The 13,400-nt window shown below is 31.4% G+C and overlaps 1 protein-coding gene across 1 annotated transcript; it reads left to right on the forward strand.

Moving 5' to 3' along the window:
- Positions 1 to 983: 983 nt before the first annotated feature.
- Positions 984 to 12,331, forward strand: LOC115881734 (cytochrome P450 4V2-like). The gene is made up of 11 exons (XM_030899353.1): positions 984 to 1,181; positions 3,305 to 3,489; positions 5,172 to 5,369; positions 5,447 to 5,623; positions 5,771 to 5,840; positions 6,755 to 6,893; positions 7,110 to 7,253; positions 7,617 to 7,685; positions 9,520 to 9,685; positions 10,483 to 10,662; positions 11,988 to 12,331. The coding sequence occupies exons 2-11, from the start codon at positions 3,318 to 3,320 to the stop codon at positions 12,146 to 12,148; spliced, it is 1,476 nt and encodes a 491-aa protein (XP_030755213.1). The 5' UTR covers positions 984 to 1,181; positions 3,305 to 3,317; the 3' UTR covers positions 12,149 to 12,331.
- The last annotated feature ends 1,069 nt before the right edge of the window (positions 12,332 to 13,400 follow it).

Below are 13,400 nucleotides of genomic sequence, written 5' to 3' on the forward strand. Positions count from 1 at the left end.
TTGCTAGCTGGTTTGCAACCCTTTTGCAAACCTTTTCGTAGGTACCTGTATAAAATTAACGAGTAAAATATATACATTTACGATATTTTCGCGGAAAAAAATATATATTACGAAAATCGCTACGAGGAATGGTTCTCGAGATATTTGGAATCGAAGTTATCGATATCTGTCATCATTGACATAAATTAAACATGGCTAAATAGTTATTAGACTATAGACTGATAATAAATTTAAAAAAATACATTTGCCCCAAGTTTTATCATTTTATTTAAAAATGAAAAAATTATGATTAATTAAGTTCCTAAATTTCTCATTTCAGCCAAATAATTATCTACTTAATAAAATGTTTAATTTTTGTCAATAATGACATGTATTGACTATTTATATTCTAAATATCTTGAGAACGGTTGCTCGTTGCGGTTTTTACCAAGAGACATTTTTTACGTTAAAAATAACGGAAATGTATATTTTTCACTCAATAGTTTTATACAGGTACGGACAAAAAGTTATTACTCTTTAAAACAATTAAAACACATGTAGGTGGCGCCCCCTACATGACGCTAATTTTTATCCAAATATCGACTATAGTTCAGAAATTATTTGGAAAAAACTGAAATAAAAATCAAACTTCTACACCCTGTATCTCCAAAACTAAGCATTTTAGGACATAAATTTATACGATTTTTTTTATTTGTATTTATCTGCAGAATATGCTGCCGGAGTTTCCCGAATACAATTCGGACCACCCTGTATTATGCATAATCATTTTATGTTTACTAAATCCCTCGTATAGCAACGGAAAATTCTATTTTTTGTAGCACGTTAGGTCAAGTTCATTTTTTTTGTTGCTTTTGTTATTAACAATAACCACTTTTTTGTCGCTTTCTATAAATATTTTAATGAATACACTTACGAAAAATAATACGGAAAATGATTAGAATTTATAAATATTAATTTTTTTTATTAATTAAATCAAACACAAAGTAGTCAATAAAGTGTTGCCTCTCATCGGTTTATTATCTATCATGTTAAAATATTTGTTTCAGTTTAAAAATTAACTGTATAATTTGTTCTCAGAAAAATAAGAAAACAGAGATGCGTGAGTGCTCTAATATAAAAATACCATTTCAGGTTTATAGTAAATGAAAATATTGAGAGAATATTAATATCAGTTACTGATGGTAAGTAAAATAACCGTATACAATATAATATATTATAGCGATAATTTTTATGTCAGTGTCATTTTAGTTCAATATTAAATGTTTCTTGTGTCAAGTGCCTAAGCCTATACCGGATGCATGCGTATCAAAAGTGGCTGGCCCCTATAACTTTTTTATTTTATCAGATAAAAAAAACGAGATTTGGTATGTTAGTATATGTCATAAATTAGGATTGATTGAAATATTCAATTCTTTTCGGCCACGTCCTGTTTCACCGGAAATTACTCGAACTTTTGATTTTTAAATGACACCCTCGGTATTTTTTTTTACTTTATTCGATAGAAAATGACATTCTGAATAGAATGATATATCATATGTCAACTTTTGACATTTTTGCTTAAAACAATATTGAATTTTAAATTTCAATCTAGAGTGCCATAGCTATGTTAAAAACACTAATGTTTAATCAAGGAGCCTAGGAAAAATAGCTTTGATCGTCTAATGTTATTCGTATCTTGTCGTGGCCGGTTAAAACATGCCCAAATCGTATATTTAATCATATCTCAATTGTTTCAAATGGAACGAGGGTGGCTCATTAGCATATTTGGAAAAAACATTTTTTTACGAATAATTTGGTACTACACACTTGGTATTTCGAGTCAAATTTTTGTTATGAATCGCATGTTGCAATTTCAAATAAACCATATTCGAAAATGTCAAAACATTGTTGTCAAAACAAAAAATGTTGACATATGATATGCCATTTTATTCAGAGTGTCATTTTCTATCGAATAAAGCAACAAAACACCGCGACCGAGGGTACTATTTAAAAATCAAAAGTTGTAGTAATTTCCGGTGAAAAAGGAAGTGACAGAAAATAGTTATTGAATACGTCAATACTACAATCCTAATTTATGTCATATATTAATATACCAAATCTCGATTTTTTATCTGAAAAAATAAAACAGTTATAGAGGTGAGCTACTTATGAGACGCACTCGGTATGTCCCCCATGTACCTCCTGAAACGTTAATAATATTTAGTCCGCGTTAGGTAAATTTGTTTCATTAGTTAAATATTTTATGAAGAAATAAACAGGTTACAAAGCTATTGATATTATTAAACATTTTTTACTTTTAGTCATTGTCTAATAATACCACAGCTTTTTCAGTACCAGCTGGTCATTTCCGCATTTCGGTGCTCTTTCTAAGTTTACTTATTGATTATAGTTATATTATTTTATGAATAAGAAATAAATAGTGAGGGAAATGTATAAAAGAGAAGAAAAATATTAAACGGCTCAGCCCTCAACAACTCGTAACCGTATACCAGTGTACACCAGTGCAGACACGTACACTCACACAACCACACCTACACTAGTGTACACTGATGTAACTGCCTTCAGGCTTCATCAGTACGGTAAGGAATCAGGAAGCGATGAAACCGATCCAAAAACACAAAAAACCAGGAAGCAAACGATGCAACGAGGCACCGTGTGCAACCCAGGAGATGGAAAAAAAATTGATGAAGAAGCGAAAATAAATGTTGGAAAATAAAAGGAGCAAACGGGAGCCCCAATTTGCAGCCAAGCACAAGAGTCGCCCAGGATTGCGGGCTTCGTCCAGCAGCGGAGGTAGCCAACAGCAACCCGCCGCAATACCCTTAGCCGTGGTACCAATATGAATAAGAAATAAATATACATTTCCCTCACTATTTATTTCTTATTCATACTGGTACCACGGCTAAGGGTATTGCGGCGGGTTGCTCCGCAGCTGTTCTGGACGAAGCCCGCAATCCTGGGCGACTCTGGTTCTTGGCTACAAATTGGGGCTTTAGGCTCCCGTTTGCTCCTTTTATTTTCCATAATTTATTTTCGCTTCTTCATCATTTTTTTTCATCTCCTGGGTTACACACGGTGCCTTGTTGCATCGTTTGCTTCCTGTTTTTTTTTGTGTTTTGGGATCGGTTTCATCGCTTCCTGATTCCTTACCGTACTGATGAAGCCTGAAGGCAGTTACATCAGTGTACATTAGTGTAGGTGTGGTTGTGTGAGTGTACGTGTCTGCACCGGTGTACACTGGTGTATACGGTTATGAGTTATTGAGGGCTGAGCCGTTTAATCTTTTTCTTCTATATTATTTTAGATAGATCTTAGAGATGGTGTGGATTAAATTCGTTTTTGGACTAGGATTAGTTTTTATCTTAATTTTGTTATGGACGGCATGGTCGCTCTACTCAAAAAGACGAATTTTTAAATTTGCGGAAAATTACAAAAATTCCTATACGTTCTATCCGATTGTCGGAAATTCGCTGAGTCTGAAAAACACTGGTAAGTTTTCATAATCATCATGTCAAATCATCATGAATTGCCAGGTGACACTATTAATATGAGAGCTGTCTAGGCAACAAATTAAAAAAAAATGATTTTATTTATTTATTAATTAATTGTGATATTAGAATGTAAAATATTCTAACGCTTTAAAGATTTGGCACATTTCTTTTGTTACTCGGAATGCTTAGTTGATTTTGATATAACTTTTTTATGACAATTGATCGAAAAAAAACGGCATCAGAGACGGCTGAGGAATGACAATCAAACCAAACCAAACCTAGCCAGTACTCTTGTTTTTTTAATGGCGCTTACAGCCGGTTGGTCTTAAAAAGGTTGTTATTTATTTTTATATTGGGTAAAAATGATTTTTAAGTGGTGCGTAGTTTAAAATTAAGTAAACTTATTTTTTTTAGGAAATAGATTCGTGTGTCTTAAAACGGAGGGGGGGGGGTTCTATCCTTTTTTAATCTTTCTATAATTAGTGTGTTAGTTTTTAAAAAAATCAAAAAAATCAGATTTTTTTTATTTAAATCAGATTATTTTGATTTTAATTCAAAACAATATTTAAATCGGATTTCCAAATGACTAGGACTTATTTCCAATTAAAGTCGTATCCTAAATGGCTAAATCTTTATAACTCTGCACGATACCGATAACATTAACAAAATTTTACGGCGCCTGTCATTTTAATTAATTTTTGTCATTTTAACGCCTAGGTATAAGAGTAAAGCACTGTTACGCCTAAGCACAAAAGTATATTATTAAACTGATATTAAGTGTCAAATTCAACGAGTGTACAAATTGTTGCTCGATTACTCTTTGTATGTTTGAAATTGATTAAAAAAATAGTATGTTCTATTCGGAGTAAAAATGTACTTTTTGTGCCTCTCTGTAACGTCGGAATAGCTTTACGATGGTCCTTCAAAGGCGTCAAAAAATGTATAATTTTTGCTCCTAATAAAACAATACACTATTGTTCGGAAATAGTTTTAAGTCGAGAATAAAGTTAGTATGTATTATGTCAAAGTGTAAAGTACTTACTGTTTACTGTAGATCAAAATGTCGATAGGAATTTGGAAACACAACCGTTTCAAAAAAAATATAAAACAACATATTTTCTGACAACGATTATAGATTCTGGGGAATGAAGATATTATAGTCTATATGTCAGAAGAACTTAGTTCTGCACTAGATTTTGCGAATGATATGTATTCGAACAGTAAATTTCTGTCACTTATATATAAGTTTAAAAATAATTCACTGTGCGTTTAACGATCTAATGGATTCACACGAAATTAATTCAAAAATCGGGCCAACAATTAAATTGATGAATAGATATTTTTATATAGCATTTTTTATAACATTTACAATTATTTTTCGGTTTATTATCTATTATATAAATATTTGTTATGGTTTTCAGACACATTTTTATACCTTTTACAGTTATTTTTTGATTTATTATAAAGTTTCAATAAAATTATTTTTTTGATTTAAATCACATGATTTAAAATTTAAAAAATCACTTGATTTAAATCACGATTTAAGTCATGATTTAAATCACTTGATTTAAATCATGCCAACCCTGCACCTCAATATGTCTTATTTAAAATTGAGGTAGCCCTATATTTTTATATTACTCATGGACATATTATATAACTTTAGAATATTTTGGTTTATAGATATGTTTGAGTTATTTGTAAACAAAGGGTATAAGAATGGTCTTCCTACTGGATGTTGGTTAGGACACAACTATTATTATTTGCCAGATGACACTGAAGAAATGAAATTAGTGTTGACAAATCAGGATTGCCTTGATAAAGCAGATTTCTACAAAGTAGTTAAATTATGTATATGGACTAGCATTCTTCTATTACCAGGTATTAATTAAAAAGATAGACCATTACATGTTTTTTAAACAAAAAGATACTACAATAATAAAATTCTATATTTTTAGGAAATCTCTGGAAACCAAAAAGAAAATATTTGGCGAAAAGCTTCAGTCTAACTACCCTTAACTCATTTGTTCCCATTTTCTACAAAAATAGCCAGACTTTGATCCAGAGGCTTAAAAATATGGGAAATAAAGATATTTTTGAAGTTTGCGTTGGTTATGCATTCAATGCATTTTTAGGTAGTATTTGAAAATTACTTAAAATTTCAATTTTGTGAGATGTATGTATCTATACCTAATTTATTACCGTGATGTATTGAAACATAATAGATAAAATTGGTGATATCTGTATCTCCAGATAATTGTTTATAATTATATTATGTTTAGAAACTATGACAAACAAGAACTACAATTTGCAAACAGAGGAAGGTGCCAAAGTGATTAGGCATATTGATCTGTAAGTTTTTAAGTAAAATCTGTAAGAGTAAATAGTGATAAACCATAAATACAAATAATATTTATGAATTATAAAAACTTTAGACAAAATATATTAAAATCGGTAAGAAATAAAATTACGTATGTACCACCGGAATTATAGTGTTATTAATCTCTGGCAACTATTGTCCAGAACGTTCAGAAACTTTGCCTTCTTGGTAATTAACGCCCTTATAATTCCCTTGATACATAAATAACTATATATAGTTTATACCAAATAAAATTTTAGTCACGTGATTAAGCTTGGTCGGCACAGCTTTTCTCACTTTAACATATGTTCCTTTAATCAAAATATTTTAGGAAACGAAAATAAATAAATTATAAATATATAAACAGTTATTATTTACATCAACAAAACTCAACCCCTTAACAGCACTTAAGTAAATGAAAGGCCAATACTACCGCTTTCCTGTTTAAAATATTCTAATAAATTTGCGATAAGTTTTTCACGGCTATTAAGCTATCTTGTACCACGTCGCACTAAAAGAGGTTCTAAAAAGAGCAATGTTCGATTGCAAGGTCTGCTAACAAAAATTTTTAAGCTTAAAATATCAACAACATAATTAATTTAAACCATAAACTCGTAATACAAAACTAAAGTGTCAAAACGACTCACAATACCAGGGAATAAAAATAAATAAATGTGGCAACTTGACATTTTTTAAAGCAAAGCTACGCCCTGAATCTATAGCGGGAAATTTAAATTCCAGTTAGTCAGCCCTGCCACCAGTTAGAATACGCCCACGGTTGGCAACAATGAATTTAAAAGTCGCGCCTTCGATTACGTAACTAAAAGTTTAATTGGTATGGAATATAGAATAAGTCAGAATTTTAGTGTATTTGAAATTTGAAATTTGAATTCTTTGATATTTTTAGTTGTCAAGAAATAGCTGGAGAACATTTTGTAAATGGAACTTCAGGCAATCTCTTCTATTTTTTCTGCATCTGGACGAATATTATACAGGGTTTTCGACTGTATACGTGTGTAATTCTATACAGAATATTTATCCAACAGGTAACAGGAAACAAACATTTTATCACAAGAAAGATTTCCAGTGTTTTAAGTTAATTTTGAAGTTCCATTTTTTTAAGAAAGTAAGCTATTTACTGACTTTTAACGTCCTGAATTTATCATTCCTAGCATAACTTAATAAGAGAGAATATAAATAATTAATATAAAAAATAATCAATTTTATAAAATTTGCAGATCAAAATTTACTTATCTTTTTAGGTTGTAGCTGAAAAAGAAAAGGAAATTAAAGAAAACTCACTAGAAGACACTAACAAAATATTATTGAATTCGATAATAAATGCTGATAAAAATCTGTATTCGAGGTATGCCATAAATGACGAATTTGCCACATTTGCTTTTGCCGTAAGTATTTTTCTCATGTACCTGTATTGTGGTTCTCTCCAACTGGTGATGTCACATATATTTAGATTGTTTTACTTATATTATACCCTATGATAAAAAAACGGTATCAGTTGGCTTAGAAATGAACATCGATGATATTCCCCGTATAATTTTACATATAAAATGACACCTGCCCTGTATAAGATATACAATATGTTAAAAAAAACTGCGTCAGCGGTGGCTATGAAATGCGAAGTTAGCTGTCATTTTATATTGTGATATTTCCAAGCCAAGTGGACGCCGTTTTTTCGATCATAGTGTACTTCAATTTACTACATATTAAAATCTCGTCCTGTTTCTTAAATTTATTGTATTTTTTTTTAGGCAGCTGATACAAGTGGCACTGCTTTGGCTTTCTTATTGACTCTTTTGGGCATGCATGTCAATATTCAGGTAATTAATTGTAACTTACTGAAATAAACTAGAATATAATAACTCATTTTTAAATTCATAAATAATCTGAAGATCAAAACTGTCTAGCTTACTATTTTTATTTTTTTTAAATAACAAGCCTATATTATACAGGATGGCCCATCGAAAACGTTCCGCAAGGCATAACGACGAGGGTAATTTTTTTTCAGAAAATTCAAAAACACGTTAATTTTGTTTGTGAGGGTTGCAACTTTTGCCCCAAAAATGATTGCAAAATCTTCAACCCTTTAAGCGGGGGCGTCATCCCTCAATTTTTTTCAAATGGGAAGGGGGGTCAAGTGGTACCGCAATGAAAAGGGCTTTCTATTCTCTATACTTTCCGGCTTTGTTTTTGAAAATCGGTCGAGTTATTGAGAAAATATGAAGGATTAAATAAATAAATGCCTTTATTGTCAAAAAATTTTTTCAATTTGTAGACAAAGGTAAACTAACAAACAAAGTAAAAAACAAGGTACACAAACAAACAAACAAACAAAAGATAATACAAAACATTATACAAATAATATTGTCAGTCTTCTTGTTAAAATAAACATTTATAAATGTTTATAATGTCAAAGAACAAAAAATAAAAATAATATTATTTTTTATTTATTAGATTCAAATTTGAAAAGTTTATTTAAACATTTATCAGAGCGAATGAGAAGGATAAATTTCTTCGACCAATTTGCTGTTTTTTCTTATTATTTCTAGATGTTTACGCATTTTTTCACTTGTCACAAGGTTGAACGATCAGGTGCGGTAGTTGCTAGATAGCTGTTCTGTGACTTATGCGTTGAAGTTCTTCTCAATATCGTTAAATTTTTTAACAATTATTATGGTGTACTCACTTGCATAAAAAGTGGAAATAATCGAACTTTATTTTAAAAATAATGAATGTGGCAATCGAGTTGCACAGATATTCAATGAACGCCATCCTCACAACCACCTTTATGGCAAAATTGTTCGCTAGTTAGTAGCAAAGTGTCCAAAGGATATTAAAAAAACGGAAGTTCCACCCGTACAAAATTCAGTTGGTACAAGAACTCAACGAAGACGATTTTGATCGTCGCTTGCAATTTTGTGAAACTATGAGTGAACGAGTGGCGAATGATAATAATTTTCTATTTAATGTGTGTTTTTTGGATGAGTGTACTTTCTTTTTGAACGGTGTAGTTAATCGGCACAACTGGTCGGTACTGGGCTGAAGACAACCCCAGGGTTTTTCACGAGGTGCACGCATAAAACCCTCATAAATTGAACGGTTGGGCTGGTATTTTTGGAAATTCTATTGTGAGTCAGTTTAACGATATTGAGAAGAACTTCAACGCACAAGTCACAGAACAGCTATCTAGCAACTACCGCACCTGATCGTTTAACCTTGTGGCAAGTGAAAAATGCATAAACATCTAGAAATAATAAGAAAAAACCTCAAATTGGTCGAAAGAATTTATCCTTATCCTTTACTCTGATAAATGTTTCAATAAACTTTTCAAATTTCAATCCTTCATATTTTCTCAATGATTTGACGGATTTTCAAAAACGAGGCGGGAAAATATAAAGAATAAAAAGGTCTTTTCATTGCGGTGCCACTTGACCCCCCTTCCCATTTGAAAAAAGTTGGGGGATGACACCCCCGCTTAGAGGGTTGAAGATTTCGCAATCATTTTTGGGGCAAAAGTTGTCCCCCTCACAAACAAAATTGACGTGTTTTTGGATTTTTTGAAAAAAATGATACCCTAGCCGTTATGCCTGGCGGAACGTTTTCGATGGACCACCCTGTATACCTAATTGTTATACATATTAGAAATTAATTTAGGATAAAGTTTATGAGGAAATCTTGAAGGAAATAGGTTTGGATCGTCTAATAGAAGTACAAGATTTACCCAAACTGAAATATCTGGAAAGAGTTATTTTTGAAACTCTCCGACTATTTCCAATTGCTCCAGCAATAGGAAGGCATGCTACGAAAGATATAGAATGTGGTAAGACATAAAAACTTAAATTCTACTGAACTAAAAACAGATCACGTGCATCGGAAATTGTCTTGCGATTACCATATAAAGTTTGTAAGTCATGGTAACAATAATTTTCCTTAAACGAAACTATTATAATATAATTTTCGTCTTTTAAATGGCTCTACTGAAGAAACTAGGATCTTGATATATCGTTGAAAAGTAGTTTTATTTGGGTTTCGATTTTTTAAATAATATACATAGGTTTAAATTTAAAATAACAATAATTTCAACGATTTTATAACAAACAGAAATAATTATTTTTTCTGGCCTTCCTATTTGATATACAAACAGTTGATTTAGTCAGATCGAATATATCGATTTTCCTTAATCTATAAACCGAATTTTAGCTTTTAATATGCCGAATTTATGATTTATCCAATGCTTATTCCAAATCATATATTTCGTCAATAATTGTAAAAGTTAATAATTATAATTTATTTTTTATCTGAAAAACTATTAGAAATTCGTGTAGGCTAGTAGAATAGAAAAATTTTGAGAGTTCGAAGTAGTTTTAAAAAACGGCTCAAAAAATAATGTCTAAACCTTTTGAAAAGATTCTGGGTAATTTTTCAAAAAATGAACCCGGTGTTCAATATTTATCTGTTGACTGTCACTAGCGAATAATTAATTATACATGGAGAAATACTAACAGCTTTTGATATGTATAACATCATAATGGGGGTGTTCCGATTATTGGATATTCCAGTTAAAAATATTGCAGTGTATATTCAAAAATAATATGAAGATTAATGTTTATAATTTAGGTACAAAAACAATACCAAAAGGAATAAATATAGTAATAAGTATATTCACTCTGCATCGTGATGAACGATTTTGGACTGATCCTTTAAAATTTAACCCAGATCGATTTCTACCAGAAGAAGTGGCAAAAAGGCCATCGTTTTGCTACATTCCATTTTCTACAGGACCTCGGAACTGTATTGGTAAGTTATTATAATAGTTTATGTTGGTTTTAAATTCCACCTTATTTTATATTATAGAATCGAGTTTATTATTTCGACCGTTAATATAAAAAAGTTTCAAACCAATAAATAACTATAATAACTTTCTCAATAATGTCTAGGTATACAGGGTGGTGACAATTTCGATGCTCATCATTGATATCTCAGAAACTACGAGAGATACGAATTCGGTTAAATGGGACAAAAGTTGCGTAATTAGAAGTTTGACAAACATCTATGAAGAAAACACCGGTATCTTGATCACTTTCGGATTTATGTAAAAAAAATGAAAATAATACGTTTATTTTAAATGACAATATCTTCAGAACTATTGTATCTATTGCAACGTAAGTTGTTGGTTTTATATTTTTGACATCGGCCAATTAGATGTCGTTTTCAGAAAATTTTTAAGCCTTCTAGATTTCGCACAACAGTCAAGTTATTATTTTCTTATGACCGCCATTTTGAATTTTTATACTGTTAGATAGAGCGAAAAAAAGTCTATACTATTATTTTAATGGAAAATGGCAAAAACTTACATAATATTACGTTATTCCCAAGCGACCTCTGACAGTAAAAAAAATATGTACTTATATAAAAACAGTTCTTTGTAAAAACTAGCCTATTTTTTATTGACATTCAAATTATGTCAGACCATATTAGCAATAGCAGCAGGTATACTGCCGTATCTAGTGGGAAGCGACTTATAAGTCACATGACTAGAAATTTACACGCTGTTCCCATCTCACCCGGTGGGGCATCTGTACCGGACTTGCCCTAATTGGCCGAGGTTAAAAATATAAAACTACCAACTTACGTTCTAATAGATCCAATAGTTCTGAAGATATTGTCATTTAATATAAACGTATTATTTTCATTTTTTTGACATATATCCTAAACTAATCAAGATATCGGGGTTTTCTTCATAGGTGTTTGTTAAACATCTAATTACGCAACTTTTATCCCATTTAATCGATTTCGTATCTCTCGTAGTTTCTGAGATGCCAATGTTGAGCATCGAAATTGTCACCACCCTATATAGTACGTCTTTATGGCAGGCCCATTTCTTGAAAATAAATTCTGGATCTTTTGTCTCTCATAGTGAACTGTAGAGAATAAAAGATTATTTTTCCTAAAATGCTAACAAGCTGGTTTTCTTATGGATTCGAACTAAAATATTTTTTGGATTTTTTAGATTTCTGGAATGATAAATTCAGGAATTCGAAATTCTTTCAATAATTAAATTCTTAATATCATTGATCCTTTAGATTTAAATTTAAATAATTCTAATAATTATGTGTTTTTAGGTAGAACTTATGCAATGATGAGTTTGAAAGTTGTTGCTGCAAATGTCATCCGTCATTATAAGATGTTTTCCAACTACAAATCGGTGGATGAAATAAATCTACGATCATTTGTAACCATGAGAGCCAGACATAATCTGGACTGCAAATTCACACCTAGATGACAGATGTCAATATCTTATATTTATTAAAATATATACAAGAAAATAATTTTCTTATGCAACAAAAATTGTATTTTGTTTCCTAAAAATTTCAATTGTTTTAAATAAATTTATTTAGTTTACCCTTGTAAGTTATAACTTGGTGTTTAAATATTTATACACTCACCGGCAAAAAAACCGGCCACTAAAACTAGTCCCAATTTCAAAGTTGGATTTCTCGCGAACCACTCATTAGATTTTGATGATGTTTTTTTAAATTGTAAATTAGTTCCTTCTTAACGGATGCTACGTCAGAAATTTTTATTCCGAATTTATTTTGAGCATATACAGGGCACAACAATATGACAAAGTTTTTCGCCCGACCTTTGTAACACCCTGTAGGGTGCAGCAGCTGTAGTAGCTATTGCTAAATCAAATCACATTGTCGCCTCATCTTTTGTGAGCATTTTGTTTTTTTAATCACGACATTATCTCTGTTTGTATTGGAGATACGATGCTTTAAAACGAACGTCTCGGAAAAATGCTTTGCAGGCAAATCCGTGAAAAGGACTTTAGTCCATTGCTCAATATCCCAATTCACATGTAAACGCGCAAACTGAAGACGTGCTCGACGATGTCTTGGAAGTAGCTGGGGTCCTGTGGCAGGCCTCCTTGCAGACAAGCTGTTTTCTTTCATGGGGCTTGTTCTCTCATTTACTTGAGTTCTACGCACGGCTTGTAACAGATGTTGATTCTGAAACGCTGTAATTCTACGATTTCGTAAAGTATTCAGGACAATTAAGAGGTCGTCAATTGCATTTGTCTTCCGTTTTCTTCCGGAACCCATTCGCCTGGTGAAATTTCCCGTTTCCATATACAGATTACAGGCATCTTGGACTGTTGTTCGAGGTATACCCAGGGTATAGGATACATAACCTTGACTTCGGCCATCCTCAATTAAGGCCACAATACGAGCAACATCCGTCACAGATAATGACATTTTTTAATTTGACAACCATTGTTGTCATATTGCAAATACTCATAAATCCGTTTTCGCCTATGTCGCGTCGCCTTGATTATTTATACATAAAACCACAGAATATCTAGCTACGCTCTTGCGTAGCTAGATATTCTGTGATAAAACTTTCTGCCTGCTAAGCATTTTTCGTTTTAAAGCAGCGTATCTCCAACAAACAGAGATAATGTCGTGATTAAAAAAACAAAATGCTCACAAAAGATGTGGCTACAATGTGATTTGATTTAGTAAAGCCTTTGA

The sequence above is a fragment of the Sitophilus oryzae genome, unplaced genomic scaffold (genome assembly GCF_002938485.1).
Source record: "Sitophilus oryzae breed Bouriz unplaced genomic scaffold, Soryzae_2.0 scaffold_172_pilon_pilon, whole genome shotgun sequence".
Taxonomy (NCBI): domain Eukaryota; kingdom Metazoa; phylum Arthropoda; class Insecta; order Coleoptera; family Curculionidae; genus Sitophilus; species Sitophilus oryzae.